This window comes from Annulohypoxylon maeteangense, assembly GCF_022496945.1.
Source record: "Annulohypoxylon maeteangense strain CBS 123835 unplaced genomic scaffold GGS22scaffold_3, whole genome shotgun sequence".
NCBI lineage: Eukaryota > Fungi > Ascomycota > Sordariomycetes > Xylariales > Hypoxylaceae > Annulohypoxylon > Annulohypoxylon maeteangense.
The window spans coordinates 1,475,005-1,494,206 of NW_025953250.1; the positions used below are offsets into that span (position 1 = coordinate 1,475,005).

The following is a 19,202-nucleotide window of genomic DNA, read 5'->3' on the forward strand; positions in this document are numbered from 1 at the left end:
GGGAAATTTAATGTCTATAAAAAAAGAAAAATCAACCTCGCTGTCTGCCTTGATCTTTCATGGCGCATACACCTATATACTAGACACCTACCTAGTACCTACCTAGCTACCTACGACTATGTTCAATTTCAGAATCCGGAAGAAGAAACCCCCTTGCCAATCCGACTGGGTCGATTCCATTTTAAGACATGCATATAAAGACGGACACGGCATCAAGCAGGGCTTGGATAAACTACTTGGGACTGATCAATATACTCTCAAGGTACATAACTACGCATTTTCAAGGCTGCATCAAGCATATCTGGGTAAATCTAGCTAACATGTTCCTGAAAGCTTCGCAGTGGTCGCTGGATCATCTCAGCGCCTAGGAAATTAAATGATGTACGCAAGCAACACACTTTCTTAGTATTAATGAACATGGGCGATAGAATGCAATTCTGACAAACTATCTATAGAAGGATGAGTCCGAAATTGAAAGGATCGCAGGCGTCCATTATTGACATTGTAACTTTCTGTGAAGTTTAACGTACCTACCTACCTACCTAGTAGGTAGATTGATATTGAATCCATCTGTATCTACTTAGGTACTTAGTAGCAAAGAGAATACGTGGGAGAGCAAGCCTTGGCTTCCGTTATGATATAGCATATGAGAAGTACACATTAGTTTAAGACGAACTATGAACCATTCCTATCTTATCTAAGGGTTTCTATAAAAAATACCACCATTGCTTCCTGCATCTCGGCCTCCTAAACGGTGATAACCAACCCAAAATGACTATGAATGTAATAATCCGATTTTCTCTATTTGTCGTTTGACGCCCCTCTAGCCTTAAAACCTGTAAAAGAACACTCCATCTACTACTCAGTAGCTAGCATGATGATACCAAATCAAAAAGCCTCTCAGTTTCCCATATCGTTTCTTGTATATCGCCCATTATAGAGTTTTCCGAAGACTCTCTAGGTAATGTGCGACATCAGATGCTGTCGGGCGGCCTGCCACCTCAATGCATAGCATTTTGACTTCGATGAAGGTGAGGAACTTCCTCAGATATTCAGAGCATTTTGGACGTTGGCGAAGATCGGAGATCCACTCTTTCACAGATGGCTTCAGTTTAGCGCTGCGACCATCTTTCGAAATCCAATAGAACTTATCCTCACTTATGCTGTTCTTATCAAGTGCTCCTCGGATGCTAGGGAATTCTCGATCTACGGCATCGTATCCTCTGATGTAGCACGTGATAAAGTCCAGGAATGTACATCCGAGAGCCCAGATATCTGACTTCCTAGACACCTTTCTCCCCTCAAGCTCAAACTCTGGAGCTTGGTATGTGATGGTTCTGCTGAGCTTGCTGGCGGTTTGGATGGAAATAGATATGGCACGGTGAAATGTCGTTAAACCGAAATCAGAAAGTACCAAGCACCATCCTTCAGGGCCTGGAACGCCTGGCTTAGCAAACCAGAGAATATTGCCAGCTTTTATATCTCCATGGCGGCCGTAAATGGGGAAATCCTGTCCATTGTCCATATTCTGGTCCTTGTGGAGTATGGATAGCGCCCCTGCGATTCCGACGGACTGCTTGGCCATCCAAGGTATCAATGAGTCATCCGGATTAATGCAGAACTGTCTCTCCCAGAAGTGTCGCAAATCACCATTTGCCTTTGGAAACAGCATGTAATATTTACCCACGTCGTCGTCTTTCTCAATCGTGGCTAGCAGAGGAATCAAGTGGTCATCAATGCCGTAATTATACTTTCTGAGAGCATCGACCTCCAATTTGAATTCGGCAGGGTTTCGAGATTTTAGGCACTTGAGTGCGAATGAGTGAGAGCCGTCGCTATACTGTCACATTGTTAGCACTCGGGATGTACTAAATAAACATAAAAATATGCCAGGGCTTACGGGTTGATCGTGAAAGCTGTAATGGGACGGATGTAGTTTCACTATGAAAACGTCGCCGAAACCTCCTTGCAACATTAGATCCTTGACGTCTTGATCTAGTGATTGCATATCAATATCAATTTTGTTCGTTTTCTCGGTGAATGGTAGCATGTCATTCGCTTCCAAGACGTAATGAGGAATGATTTTCTCGGGTCGGCTAAAAAAGGGGGCGATAGCCCACCACTGATAGGAATTGAAGCTGTTCAGATTGTTCCGGGTCCAAACTCGTTGGTCTTTGAAGAGCTCTTCCAACTTGGAATTAGGAATTTTGCGACTATTTTCATACCGCAAAGATGAAACTTTGATACCATTCCCTTTCCTTTCTATGTTTGGCAACGGGAGACAAGAATCATCAATTTTCAGTTCAATGAACTTACTAATGCACCCGGGATTGTCGCACATTACCAAAATAGCAAATATCCTGAAGAATGAAGGGTGACCTGGAGTGGACCAGTCGACACATATCTTATTTAACAAAGCTTCCTTCTTGCTTTCCGATATGTCACTTGGTCCAAGAGCAAGTTGCGCAAGATGCCGATTCAGAGCTAAACTAAGCTTATCGAAGGGTATGAAGCAATTGGCGCTATTGAGGGGGCAGGAGGTTTTGGCTTCCCATAAAATGTCCGAGAGAGTACGATTGTCTCTGGGAGGTAGTCCATTTTGTACAATCAGATCAAGGTTATGTGCATTCCGATGATCGAGTCGAATTTGGTTGCCACGGTCATGGTATTTTGTATGATGGCGTTGATAACCGATCCCGCTCATCTAAGTAGGGAAGTTGGCATTGGGTTGTCCAGTGACTAAATAGTAAAAGATTGCAGGAGATGTGGCTTACTTCTAGAATATGCCTTGAAGTATGAACTTCTTTCCTTTATGATCCAATGACAGTAGAAGATAATGTACCTGAAGGGTTTGAATAAATGCTAGAAGGTATATGTTGAAACCTATAGTATCTGTACTATTGGAGTAATAATGGACCGAGACGTTTGGAAAAGAACACCCACAATCACTAAGTTTATTTCTACTCGCTCGTAGCCCTCCTGTATATTTATACACATTCAATCCATACACAAGTCTCGAAAAGAGGCAACCAAGTAGATTAAGGCGCCTATCATCTAAGGCAGTGAGGTAGGCAACGAGGTAGGCAACAGCCACGTTGCCTTGTAGTATTTAGCTAGACAAAGCCCGCACGCAGCCTTACACTCTCTACGAGGCATATCTAATGACCCTTGTTGCACATTTTCGGTGAATGATGGTGGTGGAAGTTCAGAACAGAATACTTGCCATGATAAAGGACTTACCTAAGTGCCCAGCAGTCTTCCAAAGCACCTAGTGAACTGAGGTGGATTAATCCACGGGCAGGCATCCGATATCTTCTTCAACAGTAACCGCAATACCCATACGCATTTTCTAATATTGATAAGTTAATTCATACCACCATAGTTGGGGAGGGGGGCCAGGAATGAATATAGATTGTACCACACACCATAAAGACTGCCTCGGGGGAAATACCCCTTTAACCGATCGATCCCGATCCCGATTCTAAGCCATATGCTACAGCACGCCACAACGTCGCTTTTCTCGAATTTACTAAATATGGCTTGCAGTGTACAGCTGAGGTGATAAAATGAAATACAGTCAGATTGGATTCTTACCTACCTACCTAGTAGGTAGGTACCTATGCATGCATGACATACCTTCGGAGTTAAGTAAATACAGGAAATGCAAGAAATACCAATTCACATTCCCTACCTTAGCCTTAACCTAAACCTCAACCTCAACCTTAACCCTAACCCTAGAAGTATGCCTAATACATGCAAGGATAAAAAGCCTTGAATGGATGTTCTTAATAAAGTTATGAAATATCTAGGTAGTGTACAAAGGAAGTATTGTAGCAGATGAAGCGGAGAAGTGGGGTGTGTTACACAAATGTGTTGGCAAATTGGAGGTCCGCCGCCGATTAGTACTTTCCTTGCATGTCTTGTGCATTCCGGTCAAATATTACTACGTACGATAAATGAATCCGGACGGATTACTTGAACCCCGGTCAGTATCTGGGACGTTTTCTCATGGCTATCTGCGGTAGTACATATACAAAGCGGAGTTCACTACCAAAAAAGAAAAAAGGGGCAAAGAGTATCTCGTTTAAAGTGAATAACCCTAAACGATTTCTTTTCTTGGAAGATTAAGCACATACTAAGCTTTTAGCCTCGTGGCGTAGTCTTAATCCAATATATAACCGTCCTTTCTATAACATGATCTATGTGATTACACGAGAAGAAAAGAACTGACCTATTTAAATCAGATTACTTCCCATACCTACTTCTACCCAAAGTTCATATGTTATTCACATCTCTTCTTAAATTCCATATGTGTTCATCATCCCAAGTTGATATCATGTCAAAATCCGAAAACATCAACGAATTCCATGGAGCTGCGCCGATGGAGGATGACTACGCCGCAACACATCCGATAGAATACAAAATTCCGGGGTTTCTCGTTAACCCAACGAAACTCGCTCAGGTTTTACGGTCAAAGTTTGAAACTGGTCAATATACAGTGAAGGTAACATCACGAATCGCATGCGCTGGTGTCAATATCACTACCTAACATTCTACAAAGCTTAGAAACGACAACTATTCGATATCCGCTCCAACAAAGCTCACCAAGGTACGATTTTCTAGAATCCACAAAGACAAAAGAAATTGTTTTGGCTAACAAGCTAGGACGAGCTCATAATGTGTCATTGAGCTACAAGAAGGGCATTCATATCAAGGAGTTCCTATGATTTCAGTTTTATCTAGGCTATCGATGGGCAATAATCGTGAGAATACCATTTAGGAATACTGTAATATTCAGCGAACTTTGAATAGTTATCTATGGGTTGTACAATGGAAACTTGAGAAAATTCTCCAATCTACCTAATATAGTATGCACTTTTCAACCCTACTCTTCTTGATCGCTCTTCAGTTGGTGATTCATATCTAATGATAAGTTTTAAGGTATTAGGTACGCGTCAATTTATGGAGATAAAATCTAATGCTCTACGAAGAGTAACAGTCGAATTTAAATCGCATTCCGCTCAGGAGGACTAGTACCTAATACAGATCCAGAGACGCATTTGCTGTCCCAGGACATAAGTAATGTACTGAATAAAGGTGCGTGGATAATATGTTTGTTGGTCATAAGAAGATAACGATAATGAATATTCATAGATTTCCGGCACCTAAGTAGGTAAACTGAGATGGTGAGTTTCTACTCTGGCAAACACACCTTCGACTTAACTTAAAGTTGCACAAATTATTTATCTTGAACTGACACGCATACAGCCTCGACTCGAACAGATTGAAATATCGATGATCGACAGGCTACCTGGCAATATTTTGTGTCGCCCTGCGCAACATAGAAAGGGGGCGGTGACACCCTTTAATAGCCCAAGGCATAAATATTTATTTATCTGCCCTTCCCCTATAATGCGAACCTTATGGTTGGAACACATTGTACCAGTGTGGTGGCAAGTAGACTTAGTGTTTAGTAGGTATCCATGGAAGCTCGGGGCTGGTTGGAGGCTAGCCACGTGGTGCCTCTCGCATCAGAGGACGTGTTCTAAACAATTGTGGAATGTTGAAGGGAAATACACCTCATAGACACATAAGGTGTCTTGGCATCAATTATTGATTACATAGGTAGGTACCTAACTCTTATTATCTGTTGAGTGGATAGGAAGAACGAGCCCTGAGCCATGAGTTTGCCTTTGGCGCGGTTCACTAAGTAGGAACAGCCACGATGACAGCCTCATTGAGCTGCTTTGTGTATTCCAATAACTTCAAGATCTTCAGTCCTGCTTTTTCAAGAAGCGCCTCCCATTGGGCATACGATCGTTCCATCGCACCAAAGTAAGAGTACATGATGAAGTCGAACTGAGTAGCTCTCCAGTGCGCACCGCGTTCTGGAAGCACCATGTCATCAATCAAGATTTTGGACTCCTTTGTCATACCAGCTTTGAGATTTTTTAGGATCTCGATACATTTGTCGTCGGGCCAATTATGGAGGATAGCACGCAAATAGTATGCCCGAGCACCTATTATATGTGTTATTACTTAGGTAGATACATTAGTACCTACCAGGATTGGGTAACTTACCTTTGATAGGTTGCGGCTTGAAGATGTCGTGGGGTTCCGCCTCGATACCTTCGAATCCAGGCAGTGGACTTGATTTTACCTAGCGAAGTATCAGATAACCGAAAGTATTGCTAATCGAATTGTATTTGAAAATATCGGGGAGTTATGCCACAGATGACGAAAAAAGGGGTAAACTTAAAGGGGCGGCATTCGTACCTGTTGGATGACTTCTGGCCTATCTTGAAGGATAATTCGACCAGAGAGTTCGGGATACCTTTTCTTGAGTGCGATACACTGGTGACCCGAGGCTCCGGCAACATCAACAAATAGGATGGTCGAATCGGATGAGTCCTGTGCTATCTCTTCCTTGATATCAAACGCGTCGAAAATCGTAGGTAGATCATATCTAAAGCATTGAGTCCATATAGTAAAGCGCTCTCTCTGTGGAAGGTCTTTCCCAAGCCACGACCAGAAGGTCTCATCTGGATGCAAAAGGTTCAAGGGACAATTGTTTATGTCCGCGTTGTTGGAATACCCTTTCTTCTTGAGGAATTCTGGAAGTGCGTTGTATATGGAAACAAACTTTTCCAAGCTACCTGTTGTGTTAATCAGATGTTCAAATGACGTTAATGACGCTAATATGTACGCACTGAACCGGACAAGCAGCACGCGCTCCTAGCGATGCCATGGCCTTTGTCATATTGTTGGCCCCGTAAGCATCGTCGCTTGGTTGGGATATAAACCCGAAAGATTGATAATACCGTAGTAATCTTTCTGATTTATGTGAGTTGAGTGAAATGCATCATTTAGATAAAACATACTGAGCATAGCAGGGTCGACATTGACTTTCTTCGCCAATTCTACGTTGGTAGTAGTTCCGTCAATCCCTGATAAAACTTCGAAGATTCGTGTCTCGACGCCGACAGTGGCTAGGGGAAGTTGGAATGGCTGTAAGATAAATATCATGTTATTAGTAGGTGCGTATGGATGGATACCTAAGAGGTACTTGACACTTGGAAACTTTGAGTTTTATATCGTAACAGGTCTTACCGAGTATATAACCCTATGAACAGTATCACCCGGTGCTTCTAGTGCCCAGTTCAACTTTCTAGCTGCCTCACACAACCTATGCCGGTCCTCATCCTTCAACGAGATGGAGTTTCTGTTGATATCCTCGACTAAGTTCTCCAGCTGTTCTGCCAAAGCTAAGGCATTAATCGACTTTAAAGCCATAGTGATTAGTGATGTAATATAAGATTTTACATCAATTTAGAAGATAGTAAATATAGAGACAGGTCTACCATAACACCTAGAGTACAGAACGTCTTAAATATAGATTTGTAGGACAGGGATCTGGGACAGTCGCGCAAAGAGTCTCATCTCTTTCCAGCCGTTCAATTCCCGTTACCACTGACGCGTTTTTGGCAAAAGGACCTAGGTCACGGGGCATCTAGACCCAGACTATCTTTACAAGCGGCACTAAATCCGCATATCGACCGTGGTCGGTCGTGATCGTTCAACGGATGATGACCTAGTAGGTAGACGGAGAATCTCCTTAACTTCTTATCCTCCGGAAGATCCGGGTCACGACATCAGACAACTTGATTCCAATATGTTATCTGATTAGTTTTGGTTACACTGTAGCGCCTCATGTAAGATATCATTCAATGGAGGGGTTACATACATAATGCAAGACAAGTTAACCGACATGGCGTTGAAAGACATTGTAAGCTGTGCCGTAGCTTATTAATGTGTGATATACTTCAAGGGAGAAATGATCAACGTACTGGACGTATAGAGAACCAAATCAGAATTTACTCCGGCACTTATACCTTTATAATATTTAATTGGTACACAGTTCTTGGTTTTACGAGGGTTAGGTGTCTTACAAGGTTCTTACCTACCTAGTACCTAGGTAAGTCAAGTATAGTTACATCTAGATTAAACTCAGTTACTCAGTACCTAAATATGCACATACCAATCTCCTTACCTACCTACCTAGGTATCCTCCCTACATCATTAGTGATGATAACATGAAGGTATCTAGACACGCACATGACCGTATACCTATTCAAAGGTTGCAAGTTTATACAGCGCCACTTATAGACTGTTTCTGATACAAAAGTCTTCTTAACCTAGTAAAGCGTCTCGTAGTTAACTAGGTATCTGTTGATTAGGCAGAATAGGTAGCTTGTTAGCCTTGTTTTCCCTGTTAGATTCATCTTGAAAAAGCTTGTCCAAAGCTATTATATACCTTCCAGGTTATTATCTATTTAGGTATATATACGTGTAGTGGTCCGCTTCAGTTTCCCTTAGTTTCAGCTCTTCCGGCCTTACTATTGAGATATTCGTTACTATATGTAGTTATATTATTAATATTAAATCTTTGAAGCCAATTTAGTTCTTTTTTGACGTTAACATACCGCTTCATAGCCCAGTCCATGGCATAATAGGCAGCTAAGAGTGGCGGGGCCCAATATAGAACTTGCTTGCTGAATCGACGCCAGGTGTTGAATACGGCATCATTAGCGGCTCCGGCGAGAATGTTCTGGCGGTTTGGGCTAAGCTGATAGGTGTTTATTCCTTTCTGTGGCAGAATACAACCTGCGGGGTAAGACATGTTAGGTGACGGAAGACTACCTACTTAGACAACTCAAGATATAGGTCACTATCTAACTTACCAAGGTGGCCCCAAGTATCCTTGTTCAGATAACTACCCAACTGTAAGACTACGGCGCAGAAGCGGTTCCTCGTTGATATAACGTAGAATATGGTATAGTGAAGACTGATATCAGTCTCTTTCTACTTACTGGCCATATTTTCCAATAGGGATTTCGTCGCTTCGAAGAATCTGCGATGGACGCATCTTGTGATTCAGTTGATCGGACTCTATTCAGCTAAAAGCTACCTACTAGGGGTACAGAAGTGAACCAAATAAAATTCATAGATCTAGCTTTCTCATGAACTATGAATGAAGTTGTCTGCCTATGACGGGATAGCGGATTAACGCATCGATCCGAACACCACAAGGTAGGATGGATGTAAACTGCTTACATTGCGGGGAGGACTGAACCAGACCCGGCAAATCCGGGGGTCTTATTTGGATTGGATAAAATATGACTGGTTGGATTTCCGGAAACCCAGCCGAGCTTGCTTACGGCGTATACAGGTCTCTTTGTTCCATGGGTAAGTTCATCCCTTCTTAGTACATACCTACTTAGTACCTAGGCAGATTGAGGCTGCTTGTCTTTTGATCCTATTCCTGGCGGACAGTTACCTTCGCTTAACCTTCCTGTCGTTTTCTGGCTTGTTTCTTCCATGGATCTGGTCGACGAGGAGTCCCCAGTTACATTTATCGACTGGCCTAACAATCAGGAGACGTCTAACCTAACTCTATCTAAAACACTATGTAATGCGACCACAGCTTTCTCTGGCTGAGCATGTTGCGGCACGGCGCAGCGCTCTAGTGGCGAAGCACAACCCTCTTGTACCTAAGCACGGGAACTGGCTAAGCGAATGGACTCTGCTCTAAGACGCTGACGGACCAATTCATTGAATCACTTGCAGAAACTCCGCAGAAACTTAATGCATGTATGTCTCTTCTTCTTATCTCCGCGCCATCTGCGGGTGGCATTGCGCTTCTTGTTGAGGAAGCTATCGTCCGTCCTTCCCCTCCATAATTATTCCGTGGATATGTCTGTAGAACAGTGGCTTACAAGTTACCTAGGTACTAATGGATGAGCTATGAAATAATACAGTGTTTAATACCGTGTCTGTGCGTAAGTACGCACTATGTGGGTATCTGTATTGAATTTTGAGGAAGAGACGAAGTATTTTCGTAGCGCCAAAATCTTCAACAAAAACTTCTAATTCACCAAGAATTCTTATCAGCTAATCCAACTCGATGGAACCCGAAACGGCAGGGTTCTTTCAAGAACCGGATGATTATTATCCCCCGTCGCCGCCACCGACCTTCCAGGTCTACACGACACAATCTGGAAAAACCATCACGCTTCATCTGGTGGGGCACAGCCCTTTAGAAGCTCATCATCTATGGAACGGTAGTCGCATCATCTCTAAGTACTTCGAGACACATGTATCCGAGGTCAAAGACCGGACCGTCCTTGAGCTCGGAGCCGGTGCCGGTCTTCCCAGCATCGTATGTGCTATCTTGGGGGCCGAAAAAGTCGTAGTCACGGACTTTCCCGATCCGGATTTGGTTGCGAATATGAAGAAAAACATTCTTGGGTGCGACCTCATACCGGCTATAGACGGTGATGCCGAGAACTCACCAATAGTTGCCGATGGGCACGTGTGGGGGGCTGATCCGACTCATCTACTCGCGCATCTCGAGTCTACCAAGAGCGACAAGTTTGACGTCCTTATCTTGGCCGACCTACTATTTAGGCATTCAGAGCATAGAAATATGATCTCTTCCATCGAAGCCACGATGAGCCGAAAGAAGACGAGCACTGCCTTTGTATGCTTCACGAGTTACCGCCCGTGGTTGCAGCACAAGGACCTAGCCTTCTTTGATATCGCACGGGAGAAGGGATTCATAGTTGAGAAAATCTTGGAAGAGAAGATGGACAAGGCTATGTTCGAGAATGACCCGGGCGATGAAGAAGTTCGAAAGACTGTCACTTGTTTCACATTGCGTTGGCCTGATGAGAAGTGCACATAGGCAGATAGGGTGCACTGCGGCTAAGTCTACCTATCACTAGTTACCTAGACTAGTACTTTCCCCGAGAGACTCTTCAAATCTCCCCGGATCGTATCCAATGGCTAGAGGCGATGGTCCGCGCCCATTGTGCACTTCTTTACCTACCAGCCTACCTGCCTAGGCACATACATCTCGCACCAACCTCCAACCTTCGTCCATACACATATCACGAAAGTGACGCCATATTACTACCTATCCACTGTTGAACGCCTCCCAACGATGACGAGCATTCAACGTTCCAAGTTGTTAGTCTCGCCACGCCGAATGCACAACATATTAAAGCTGCTGTGTTGCCCTCCTCGATTGGATGTGAAAGACGGCAACGGGATAGACACCAATGGAAACAAGTGAGCACTGAGCAGTCGTTCTTATCTTGACTGGTCTTAAATCATTCTGCGCCTCATTTTTTCTCATTCGAGTTGTTCTTTGCCCCCTTTGGGTTGCGTTGAGTGGACCTCCGAGGCAGTGCATGCATGTGTAGGTCTATGATTTTGTCACTAATCCAACCTCGGCCTCACCTGTCAGCCTGCCAAATTCCAACATTTCTGTGATTCTTCCATCGTTGAAGTGTTTCAAAACAATTGTAAATATGACAGCCCTAGGTAACTTAGAAGATTCCATTGTGTCTACTATTCACGATTGGTGTTGTTGGCGAGCGCGCGCCAAGACCAATGACCTTTGCATTGGCTGTTGCCACTGAAGCAGTAAATCTGTTAGCAAGCGATTCCTTAAATAGCTCTGACGTGCCGACGATGATCAGCTAGCCTACCGCAATATTGGCTGGCTGCATAGGTACCTACAGTGCGGGTTGCAGTCATAGCGAGGCATAGCCTCATTCCGATTACCGAGGCCAAAAATATCCACGAGACGTTCTTTACTCATATTGATGTTTCTTTCATCTTGAAACATATCTTTGGTTCGCATCCTCCATTCCCACGGGAGAATTACTGGCGTCTTCGGATCATACCGACCGAGCGAACAACCAGCGAAGTAGCCACTAGTTCTCCATAGAATGGAACTATCAAAGTGGGCGTCGACAAGATGGAGCTTATCGAGATGTCTTCTATTTGCCAGGCTGTTACAAGCAGTGGGTACGCTTTCAACCGCTACGATGAATGGGTTTATTTTGGTTCACGTCAACGCCAATAGCCTCAGTCCTACGACTGGGATGATTTGTCTAGAAATGATGGTTCGTGATAATCGTCCGTCGAATCAACTTCCAATCAGTCTATTAACTTGAAGACTTTCAGGTCTGCATCGCGCTCATCTATTCGAGCATTGTATTGCTCTTTCAGCATTCTGGGGCACCACAGAGGAGATCTAGCAGCCCATGGATCATGGCCTTTATCGCTGGCGACGTGGTTTTCAACGGAGTAATGATCGCGGTCGTGACTGTGCTAGCTCATGCAGGACTTCCAACTAACTGCTATGGATTAACTCGGAGTGAAAGTAATTACCCAACAGTCCTCTTCGTCCATGCCATAATACTTACTTTGAAATAGCGGAAACGGATGATGCTAATAAGAACCCGCCTAAGGGCTTTGGTGATGGTGATATAAAAGGGGACCTTGACAAATATTGCGGTCTAGAGCGGAGTTTTTATTTTATCATCGCGGCGTTAATGTACGATATCTGTACCTAGCCCTTCGCGCGTGTTCCTACTAATATTGGCAGGTTCACTTACACGTTAACGATAACTCTTGGGGTCCTGCGAATATTTGAGAAGCGCTGGAGCCATGGCCAAGATGATTCCCTATTCACTTCGGCGAATGATGTCTATCAGCTCGGCCACATCAGATCTAAAATACTTAGCCCCAACATTAGCAGGGACTTGGAAAACGCGGAGCCGTCTAGAGAAGGGGTACTTACGCCACCTTCAAGGTCCGGTACATCGTTACAGACCCGAGTATTGAGGCCTTCCGAAGACGGTCATAGAACCCAGACGTTCCGTGAACAGGCGCAGTCACAGCCGCTCCCAGTCTCGCCTGTTTCCGCGACAACATCACCTATCTGCCAAGTATCACCTATATCACCCACCACGCATCTCCGCAGATCATTTATGACTACCACTCCCGGCATGCTGGACACGTCTATGGGAGGATTAATGATAGATCACTCCGCGGAGGCGATGGTGACTGATGGATATCGATCCCGACTTCAACCTGGCATGCAACCACAACCACGGTACTCGCCCGGTCAGTCCAGGGGACAGTTCATGGACGGACACGGCGACGAATCTAACGAAATGCGACTAAGCGAGTACGTCAAAGGCGAATCGCGAGCGCAACATATGAAAGACTCGGGAATGGGTATGTAGGATGTGATTTGATATCCATGTCTTATTTCCGATGGCGTAATACCCAAAAGGCGGCGGTATATTTGTTTCAATCTTCATGAGCGACGGCGTAGGGGATCGATTCAAGGTTGCGTTTCGAATTCTACCAAGTCTTCTGGTTGATGGATTCAGACTTTCAAGCTTTCATATATTGCTGAAAATTGGTATATAATATGATTTAGGTAGTATAATCATGTATGATACCATAGATAAATCATAGAGAAAAAGTCATTATTCTCATGATACACCCTGAGACTAGGTGCACTCAGTTCTTTGACAGGTACCTACCCAGCTACCTACAGTACCCCTATTCATCCAATGCCCCACTGAGGAGGTACCTAGAATCGTACCGATCGCGCGCAACGTTGTATCATTCGCGCGGTACCGCGGGCAACCCCGCAGCGCAATGAGATCACCGATCACCTCCACTACCTCCACCACCTCTATCTCCTATCACCAGACAACTTGGAACTTACCTAGTATTTATCAAGGGAAAGATCGACGACGTCGCGCTAAGACGCCTGTCACATAACTTAGCAGCTGCTTAATTCTACCTACCACCATCCCATCACCAGACAATACCTAACTGCCTAGTAGGTATCACAACCTCAAATCTCGGTCAACCTCCAAATCCCGGAAACATCACCAGTCCATCCACGGGGGCATATGAGGTACCTCCAACCTACCTAGTACATACCGGAGTCCGCGTAAGGTTTGAATCAGGCACATCCATTATCCCCGCGCAAGGCGACGTTACGCACGTAATTACCGGAGGTCACACTTACCTACCCAGAGAGCCAAGTAACCCCCAAAGCCACGAGTCCCCCATCCACTAGCCCGGAACCCCAAACCCAAACCCCCTCGCCTGCCCGCAAGATGCCCACCTCAACGCTCCGCTCCCAGCTCGACAAAGACGGCTTCGTCATAATCCGCTCCCTCCTCCCCCCCTCCCACCTAACCCAACTCCGCAGCGCCGCAACCCGCACAACCGCCCTCGCAACAGCCGGATCCTGGCCGCACGTGCGCACGGTAGGGAAGCAGTTCCCGCCATGGACCTGGAGTCCCGGGGTCGGGATCTGGGGGGTGCAGCATCTCCTCAACCCATCTCTCCCTGACTCCGATGTCTTCACCGCGAGTTACTTCAGCGACGAGATCCTGGATGTGGCGAAGGAGTTGTTGGGGCCGTGCGGTGACGACGAGCTGGTGATGGAGCTGTATAATCTGCTGATCCGCCCGTCGGATGGGAGGGGGTACGAGTTACGTTGGCACCGCGACGATATCCCCGACTCCGCGAGCGCGGAGGAGGAGGTGCGGAGACTGGGCAAGCCGGCGTGGCATGCGCAGTGGAATTTGGCGCTGTGTGATGGGGATGAGAGTTTGGTTGTGGTTCCTGGGTCGCATGGAAGAGCGAGGACGGAGGCGGAGAGGACGGCGGGGCCGTTTGAGGTGGATATGCCGGGGAAGTTGGTGGTGAGGTTGGATGCGGGGGATGTGGTGTTCTATAATAATAATATCTTGCATCGAGGTGTTTATGACGGGACGCGTGAACGCATGAGCTTGCATGGCTCGGTTGGACATGTGGCGGGGGGCAGACTGAGGGCCAGGAATGTCCTGCAGCATGCCGTTGGGAGTGTGAGTGTTTGAGAAAATTTCCTTTTTTTTCACTCATTTCATTTCACGCTTCGTTTCATTGCTTTTTTTCAGCGACGAATGACGATCCCGCGAACTGGGAATCTTCGCCCGTCTTAACGCCGCTTCTTCATTTTCACGACACCTTCTTGAACTAGGAAAGATCTGCTGACTTTGGAAATTGCAGTGGGTGGATGGATGCGATTTCAGTGGATTGCCTGAAAGGCACAGGGACAGGGCCGAAGGAATGCGCGCGCGGTTGGTGAAATTGGGGCGCGAGAGCGGCGAGGTGGGATATTCGCTGGAAGGTTGATGGAGATTTCGGACACCACGTGTAGAGGGAGAGAGAAAAGGCGAAATATTTTCGAAAATTGTTCAAAACGCTAAATTCGATTCGAGCCTACCTACTACCTAGTCCAAAATTTCACCTACTATATACATGAAAGAATAGGTATTTACGCAAAAAGCGAAAGGATATACAGCGAAAAATATGCAAGTCCCATGATATGCCCCGAAGACCTAGCCTCGATTCTCCCATAACCCAGATAACCATGTAAAAACGACGTTCCTGCCGACATATATAAGCGTTCAGACGGGTCCTAACCTGTCCTGAACAGCATGACATTCGATGGGAAGACGTTCTGGTTGTCTTGCCACTTCGCCAAGCTCGTGCCGTCTTTATCGATCATGCTTAGCGAGCCGATCGTATTGAGGGCGTAAATGTTGACATTGGATGTCGAGCCTTCGAGCGAGACGATTCGGGATTGGCAGTTTTCACCAGCCTCTACCGTGGAGCAAGCTAGGAAGGTAAGTTGTTAGCGTTGGTCTAATTATAAAACGAAGGAAGAGGCGGGTGAGGCAAGGACTTACTAGTACTGTAGTTATTGAAGAACGAGTAGTGACCGGCTCCGTAGATGTAAATGTCTGTGGAGTCGATAATTCGTAAACCCCATGCGTTGGCGCAGTTTCCTGAAACACCAGAGCAAGAGGTCTTGAAATCGGGGTCCTTGAGAGCTGCAACTACGGGGAAAGGTACGGTGGCATCGGGCGTGGGTTGGTAGTACGGCGTCTCTGTCTGGAGCATGCTGGCGAAGATGTTCTTCGTGTTGGCGAATTGGTAGTTGTAAAGATTGTTGTGTTCGACGGCGGTTCCGACAAGCCAGAAGTTACCGACGGTTGACTCGATGTAAAGACCCCTGCCAGCGTAAACGGTGATCTGGGTGTTGTTGGAATCCTCAATATCGTGGTCGGCTGTCCATAACCATGTGTTCTCCATGTACAAGTTACTTGCCGATGGTGTAACGTGCATCAGCATGTAAGCTCCGATGCAGTTTGTGTTCACAGTGCTAGACCCGGGTTGCTTCAGGCACTGGGCAACCTGGAAGTCCGAGCCCTGGAATCCACCAACACGAGCATGGACATCCCACATTCCGCTAGGAGTATCGGCCTTGGAGGCCAGGTTCCACTCGATAAGAGTAGCACCGGGCGCTGCTCCTTGAGATCCGACGACAAAGTCCGAAAACTCTACTTGACCAGCATCGCCTGACTTAGCTCCGACCTGCAATAGAGGCTTCGGGTTGCTCATGTCGCCAAACTTGGCACCACTTGCTACGATGATGGGATAGCCTTCTCCGACAATCTTCGCGCCGTCTGGAATGATCAGAGTGTCGGTGACTTTGTAGATACCGAAGTCGAGGAAGAGAACCTTTCCGCCGGAAGCAGCGCTGTTGATGGCAGATTGAAGTGCTGCGGTATCATCGGTTGTGGAGTCACCCTTGGCACCAGAGGTTCGAGCGCTCACGATATCAGACACAGTAAGGCTCTCATATTGAGGTTTTGATCGGGAGTAAAACACGCTGTCGGCCTGAAGAGCCGAAGGTCGGTCGTTAGGGGTAATATCTCCTTGGAATGTGTTTGGTCCATTGGGAGTGTACTGGTGACCCTGTCCCCATCCGGTAATCGTCTTCGTGCCACCTGCAAGTAATGTCGAACTACCAGGACCCTCAACTGCGACAGGGACGTTCTGGAGGTTCAAGTTCTCGATGATCATGCTTGCTGCGGTTGCAGGCTTAGACCCGGTCTGCCACGCGGTCGTGATACCGACAGGGGTATCCTTGAATGTGCTGTCGATAACCGTGAGGGAGCCGACGTTGAGCCCAGAGTCGCCGGTAGCGGTAATGTTAATACCCTTCTGGCAGTTGTTGATGTTCAGTCCAATATAAGTCCATCCCCAGTTCCAAAGTTGAATGATGGCAGTCTGAGCGTTGTTGAAGGTAATGTTTCTCATAGTGTATTGCTGGTTACCCATAGATGCTCCTGTAGCACCACCGTTAAAGGTCAAGTCACTCATGAAACCACCAGATCCTATATAGGTTCCAAGGTTAGTATAAATAAGTCATTTCAGATATTTTATGTGATACTAACCGCTCTCAATGAATAAACCGACGTGGACGACGCTTGGGTCGGTCGGCATGTTGAACTCGACATTGATAAGACTGGTCGCCTGGGAAGTCGGCCAGTGCATGCCGGTTGCTGGGGTGCCTGGTGCGATACCAGTGGTATCGATGACAAAGTTTCGTACTTGGCGATAGAATACATTCGTCGATATCCAGTTCAAGTTCTCGGTGTAGTACGGGTTGCCGTCAATCAAACCAAAACCCTGGAAGTTGCTGGTGGCTTTTAATACAGGGCGGTTGGTCGGGTCGCCGACCATCTGCGTAAAGTAAGGAGGGACAATAGATGACGAGATTAAGTAGGTTCCTGATGGGAAGTAGACAACTGCTGGCTTAGTAGTGGAGGAGGCCTAAAGGTTGTTAATAGAGTATCATGATTTAGTCCAAGTATAACTTACGCATCCTTGTAAGCACCTATTGTCAGGTGTGTTCATGGCCTTAGTGATAGCAGCAGTATCATCTGTTGTTCCATCACCTACCAAACATTAGTATCGTAGCTCGTCTAAGTCGTGGCTCAAGATTGCCAACCTTTAGCACCGAAGTCCTTCACGTTACGGAAAACCGTATATCCATCACCACCGAAAGGTGCAACACCTTGGTCTAACGCGGAGTTAGCTAGTAGCTCCTTAAGATTTTCTCAGGTCAACCTTACGCTTTACGTCTTCAAGCCAGTATGCATTTACACTCAAGGCGAGGGTGATTACACCCGTTAGGAACGTCTGGAACCGCATTTTGAAATCTAAGTGGTGAAGACACAGTCAACAAGATGCTTAGAGAATCCGAGTTGGGACGGAGAGACAAGGCACTTATATCTAAAGGCTGACAGGGTTGGGTGTCGTCACAAGGCGCGGAGCACCACAGCTGCCCATGTCATCCATATAGTTGGCATTGGCGCGGCGAGGTAACGTGCACTATAAGCGGCTGGAGCACTGGAGATGTATTGCAGGATTGTGGCAACCGAGAGACAAGAAAGGTCAAGAGCCATATCAGATCCCTGACCTTTGGAATAGGCCCATGTTGAACCAGTGAACTGGAATTGATTGCCCAGACCGAGCACGGGAGCTAGCATACGGGGTGGTTGACCATTAGGAGACCTAGCCATTCACGTAAGGTCTGTCGAGTACATGTTGAACTTTACCAAGACACTGCATTCCTGGAGTTGGAGGAAACGATCCAGCGAAGTAGCATTGTAAGCAAGTTTCAGAGGTTACAAACACGCGAAACTAGCTGCGGTTGGTTTTCCAGCTAGTGAACAGACTCCATCTAAGCCGGTAGTAGTGTGGGGTCGAGTGCATCGAGGGTCATCCTTTCATTGCAGCAGCACTGAAGACTACATCATCTCAGAGGTCGGCTGCGCCGCGGCTTGGTAGCCTCCTACTCGAAATGGAATCGTCGCCAGGTACCACCCGAGATGTGATAGGTAGGTAAATGAACTTGAGAGGAGATTGGATGCCATGGCCATCCTAAATTAGCTAAAGTGTTCCAAATAGAGGTGGTTGTTTCACGCATGTGATGTTGGAGCCGCGAGACACTCAAGCCACATGTAAGTCATCCGCGGAAAGCTGATGGGGATTTGATCGAGACAGGGGACGGAGGACCATCTGACGCGGCTTTGCGCTATGGAAGTTCCGCCTCTCTGGGCCCTGAAACATTATCGAACGTTATATAGCGCGCCATAGAGTGGTTGTGCTGTCTTGGTAGCTTAATGAAGCTTGACGCCTAAAAAACGCCTAAAATCGAAGCCCGACTCGGACGAGTAATCACTATTTTCTGACCAACCATTCAGTAGCTTTCCATTCCGTAGAGTTTAAAGTTGATGATGCGTTGCATTGCTGCCCCTGGCGCTAAGCCTTTTCATCTAATCTCAAGTGGCGAAGATCCATAGGCGCTGAGAGGACCACAAAGCCACGATGCAATCAAGCCCCTACAAGTCCGAAGCCCGCCTGACTGGCTTGAATGGCTTTAACTGACCCACTGATAGAATCCAGGGGCCGGCCCGATT

The 19,202-nt window shown here is 46.3% G+C and overlaps 9 protein-coding genes across 9 annotated transcripts; 5 read left to right on the forward strand and 4 right to left on the reverse strand.

Annotated features, from left to right (window-relative positions):
* Window position 1: 1 nt before the first annotated feature.
* Window positions 2-721, forward strand: GGS22DRAFT_155141 (uncharacterized protein). Its single transcript, XM_047960152.1, has 3 exons — window positions 2-262; window positions 334-381; window positions 456-721. The coding sequence occupies exons 1-3, from the start codon at window positions 119-121 to the stop codon at window positions 498-500; spliced, it is 237 nt and encodes a 78-aa protein (XP_047821968.1). The 5' UTR covers window positions 2-118; the 3' UTR covers window positions 501-721.
* On the reverse strand, window positions 722-3,378 carry GGS22DRAFT_155142 (kinase-like protein). The gene is made up of 3 exons (XM_047960153.1): window positions 2,775-3,378; window positions 1,901-2,704; window positions 722-1,840 (listed from the first exon to the last, which is right to left on the reverse strand). The coding sequence occupies exons 2-3, from the start codon at window positions 2,702-2,704 to the stop codon at window positions 935-937; spliced, it is 1,710 nt and encodes a 569-aa protein (XP_047821969.1). The 5' UTR covers window positions 2,775-3,378; the 3' UTR covers window positions 722-934.
* A 674-nt stretch (window positions 3,379-4,052) lies between these two features.
* GGS22DRAFT_155153 (uncharacterized protein) lies at window positions 4,053-5,097 on the forward strand. Its single transcript, XM_047960154.1, has 3 exons — window positions 4,053-4,504; window positions 4,562-4,609; window positions 4,666-5,097. The coding sequence occupies exons 1-3, from the start codon at window positions 4,280-4,282 to the stop codon at window positions 4,687-4,689; spliced, it is 297 nt and encodes a 98-aa protein (XP_047821970.1). The 5' UTR covers window positions 4,053-4,279; the 3' UTR covers window positions 4,690-5,097.
* Window positions 5,098-5,646: 549 nt separating this feature from the next.
* On the reverse strand, window positions 5,647-7,658 carry GGS22DRAFT_93554 (S-adenosyl-L-methionine-dependent methyltransferase). The gene is made up of 6 exons (XM_047968468.1): window positions 7,111-7,658; window positions 6,882-7,008; window positions 6,711-6,834; window positions 6,277-6,652; window positions 6,082-6,160; window positions 5,647-6,020 (listed from the first exon to the last, which is right to left on the reverse strand). The coding sequence occupies exons 1-6, from the start codon at window positions 7,291-7,293 to the stop codon at window positions 5,707-5,709; spliced, it is 1,203 nt and encodes a 400-aa protein (XP_047821971.1). The 5' UTR covers window positions 7,294-7,658; the 3' UTR covers window positions 5,647-5,706.
* Window positions 7,659-8,108: 450 nt separating this feature from the next.
* On the reverse strand, window positions 8,109-9,125 carry GGS22DRAFT_155154 (cytochrome b-c1 complex subunit 8). Its single transcript, XM_047960155.1, has 4 exons — window positions 8,871-9,125; window positions 8,742-8,773; window positions 8,484-8,664; window positions 8,109-8,414 (listed from the first exon to the last, which is right to left on the reverse strand). The coding sequence occupies exons 1-4, from the start codon at window positions 8,924-8,926 to the stop codon at window positions 8,363-8,365; spliced, it is 321 nt and encodes a 106-aa protein (XP_047821972.1). The 5' UTR covers window positions 8,927-9,125; the 3' UTR covers window positions 8,109-8,362.
* A 307-nt stretch (window positions 9,126-9,432) lies between these two features.
* On the forward strand, window positions 9,433-10,902 carry GGS22DRAFT_93614 (uncharacterized protein). The gene is made up of 2 exons (XM_047968469.1): window positions 9,433-9,651; window positions 9,788-10,902. The coding sequence occupies exon 2, from the start codon at window positions 9,965-9,967 to the stop codon at window positions 10,742-10,744; it is 780 nt and encodes a 259-aa protein (XP_047821973.1). The 5' UTR covers window positions 9,433-9,651; window positions 9,788-9,964; the 3' UTR covers window positions 10,745-10,902.
* A 922-nt stretch (window positions 10,903-11,824) lies between these two features.
* On the forward strand, window positions 11,825-13,100 carry GGS22DRAFT_185519 (uncharacterized protein; the record flags this gene model as incomplete). Its single annotated transcript, XM_047964334.1, has 5 exons — window positions 11,825-11,874; window positions 11,933-11,972; window positions 12,034-12,232; window positions 12,286-12,406; window positions 12,458-13,100. The coding sequence occupies 5 exons, from the start codon at window positions 11,825-11,827 to the stop codon at window positions 13,098-13,100; spliced, it is 1,053 nt and encodes a 350-aa protein (XP_047821974.1).
* A 730-nt stretch (window positions 13,101-13,830) lies between these two features.
* On the forward strand, window positions 13,831-15,116 carry GGS22DRAFT_93665 (phytanoyl-CoA dioxygenase). The gene is made up of 2 exons (XM_047968471.1): window positions 13,831-14,750; window positions 14,935-15,116. The coding sequence occupies exons 1-2, from the start codon at window positions 13,995-13,997 to the stop codon at window positions 15,058-15,060; spliced, it is 882 nt and encodes a 293-aa protein (XP_047821975.1). The 5' UTR covers window positions 13,831-13,994; the 3' UTR covers window positions 15,061-15,116.
* On the reverse strand, window positions 14,927-18,543 carry GGS22DRAFT_93671 (glycoside hydrolase family 55 protein). Its single transcript, XM_047968472.1, has 6 exons — window positions 17,853-18,543; window positions 17,729-17,800; window positions 17,599-17,675; window positions 17,172-17,550; window positions 15,618-17,111; window positions 14,927-15,546 (listed from the first exon to the last, which is right to left on the reverse strand). Exons 1-6 carry the CDS (start codon window positions 17,929-17,931, stop codon window positions 15,347-15,349), a joined length of 2,301 nt encoding a protein of 766 aa, XP_047821976.1. The 5' UTR covers window positions 17,932-18,543; the 3' UTR covers window positions 14,927-15,346.
* Between the last annotated feature and the right edge of the window lie 659 nt (window positions 18,544-19,202).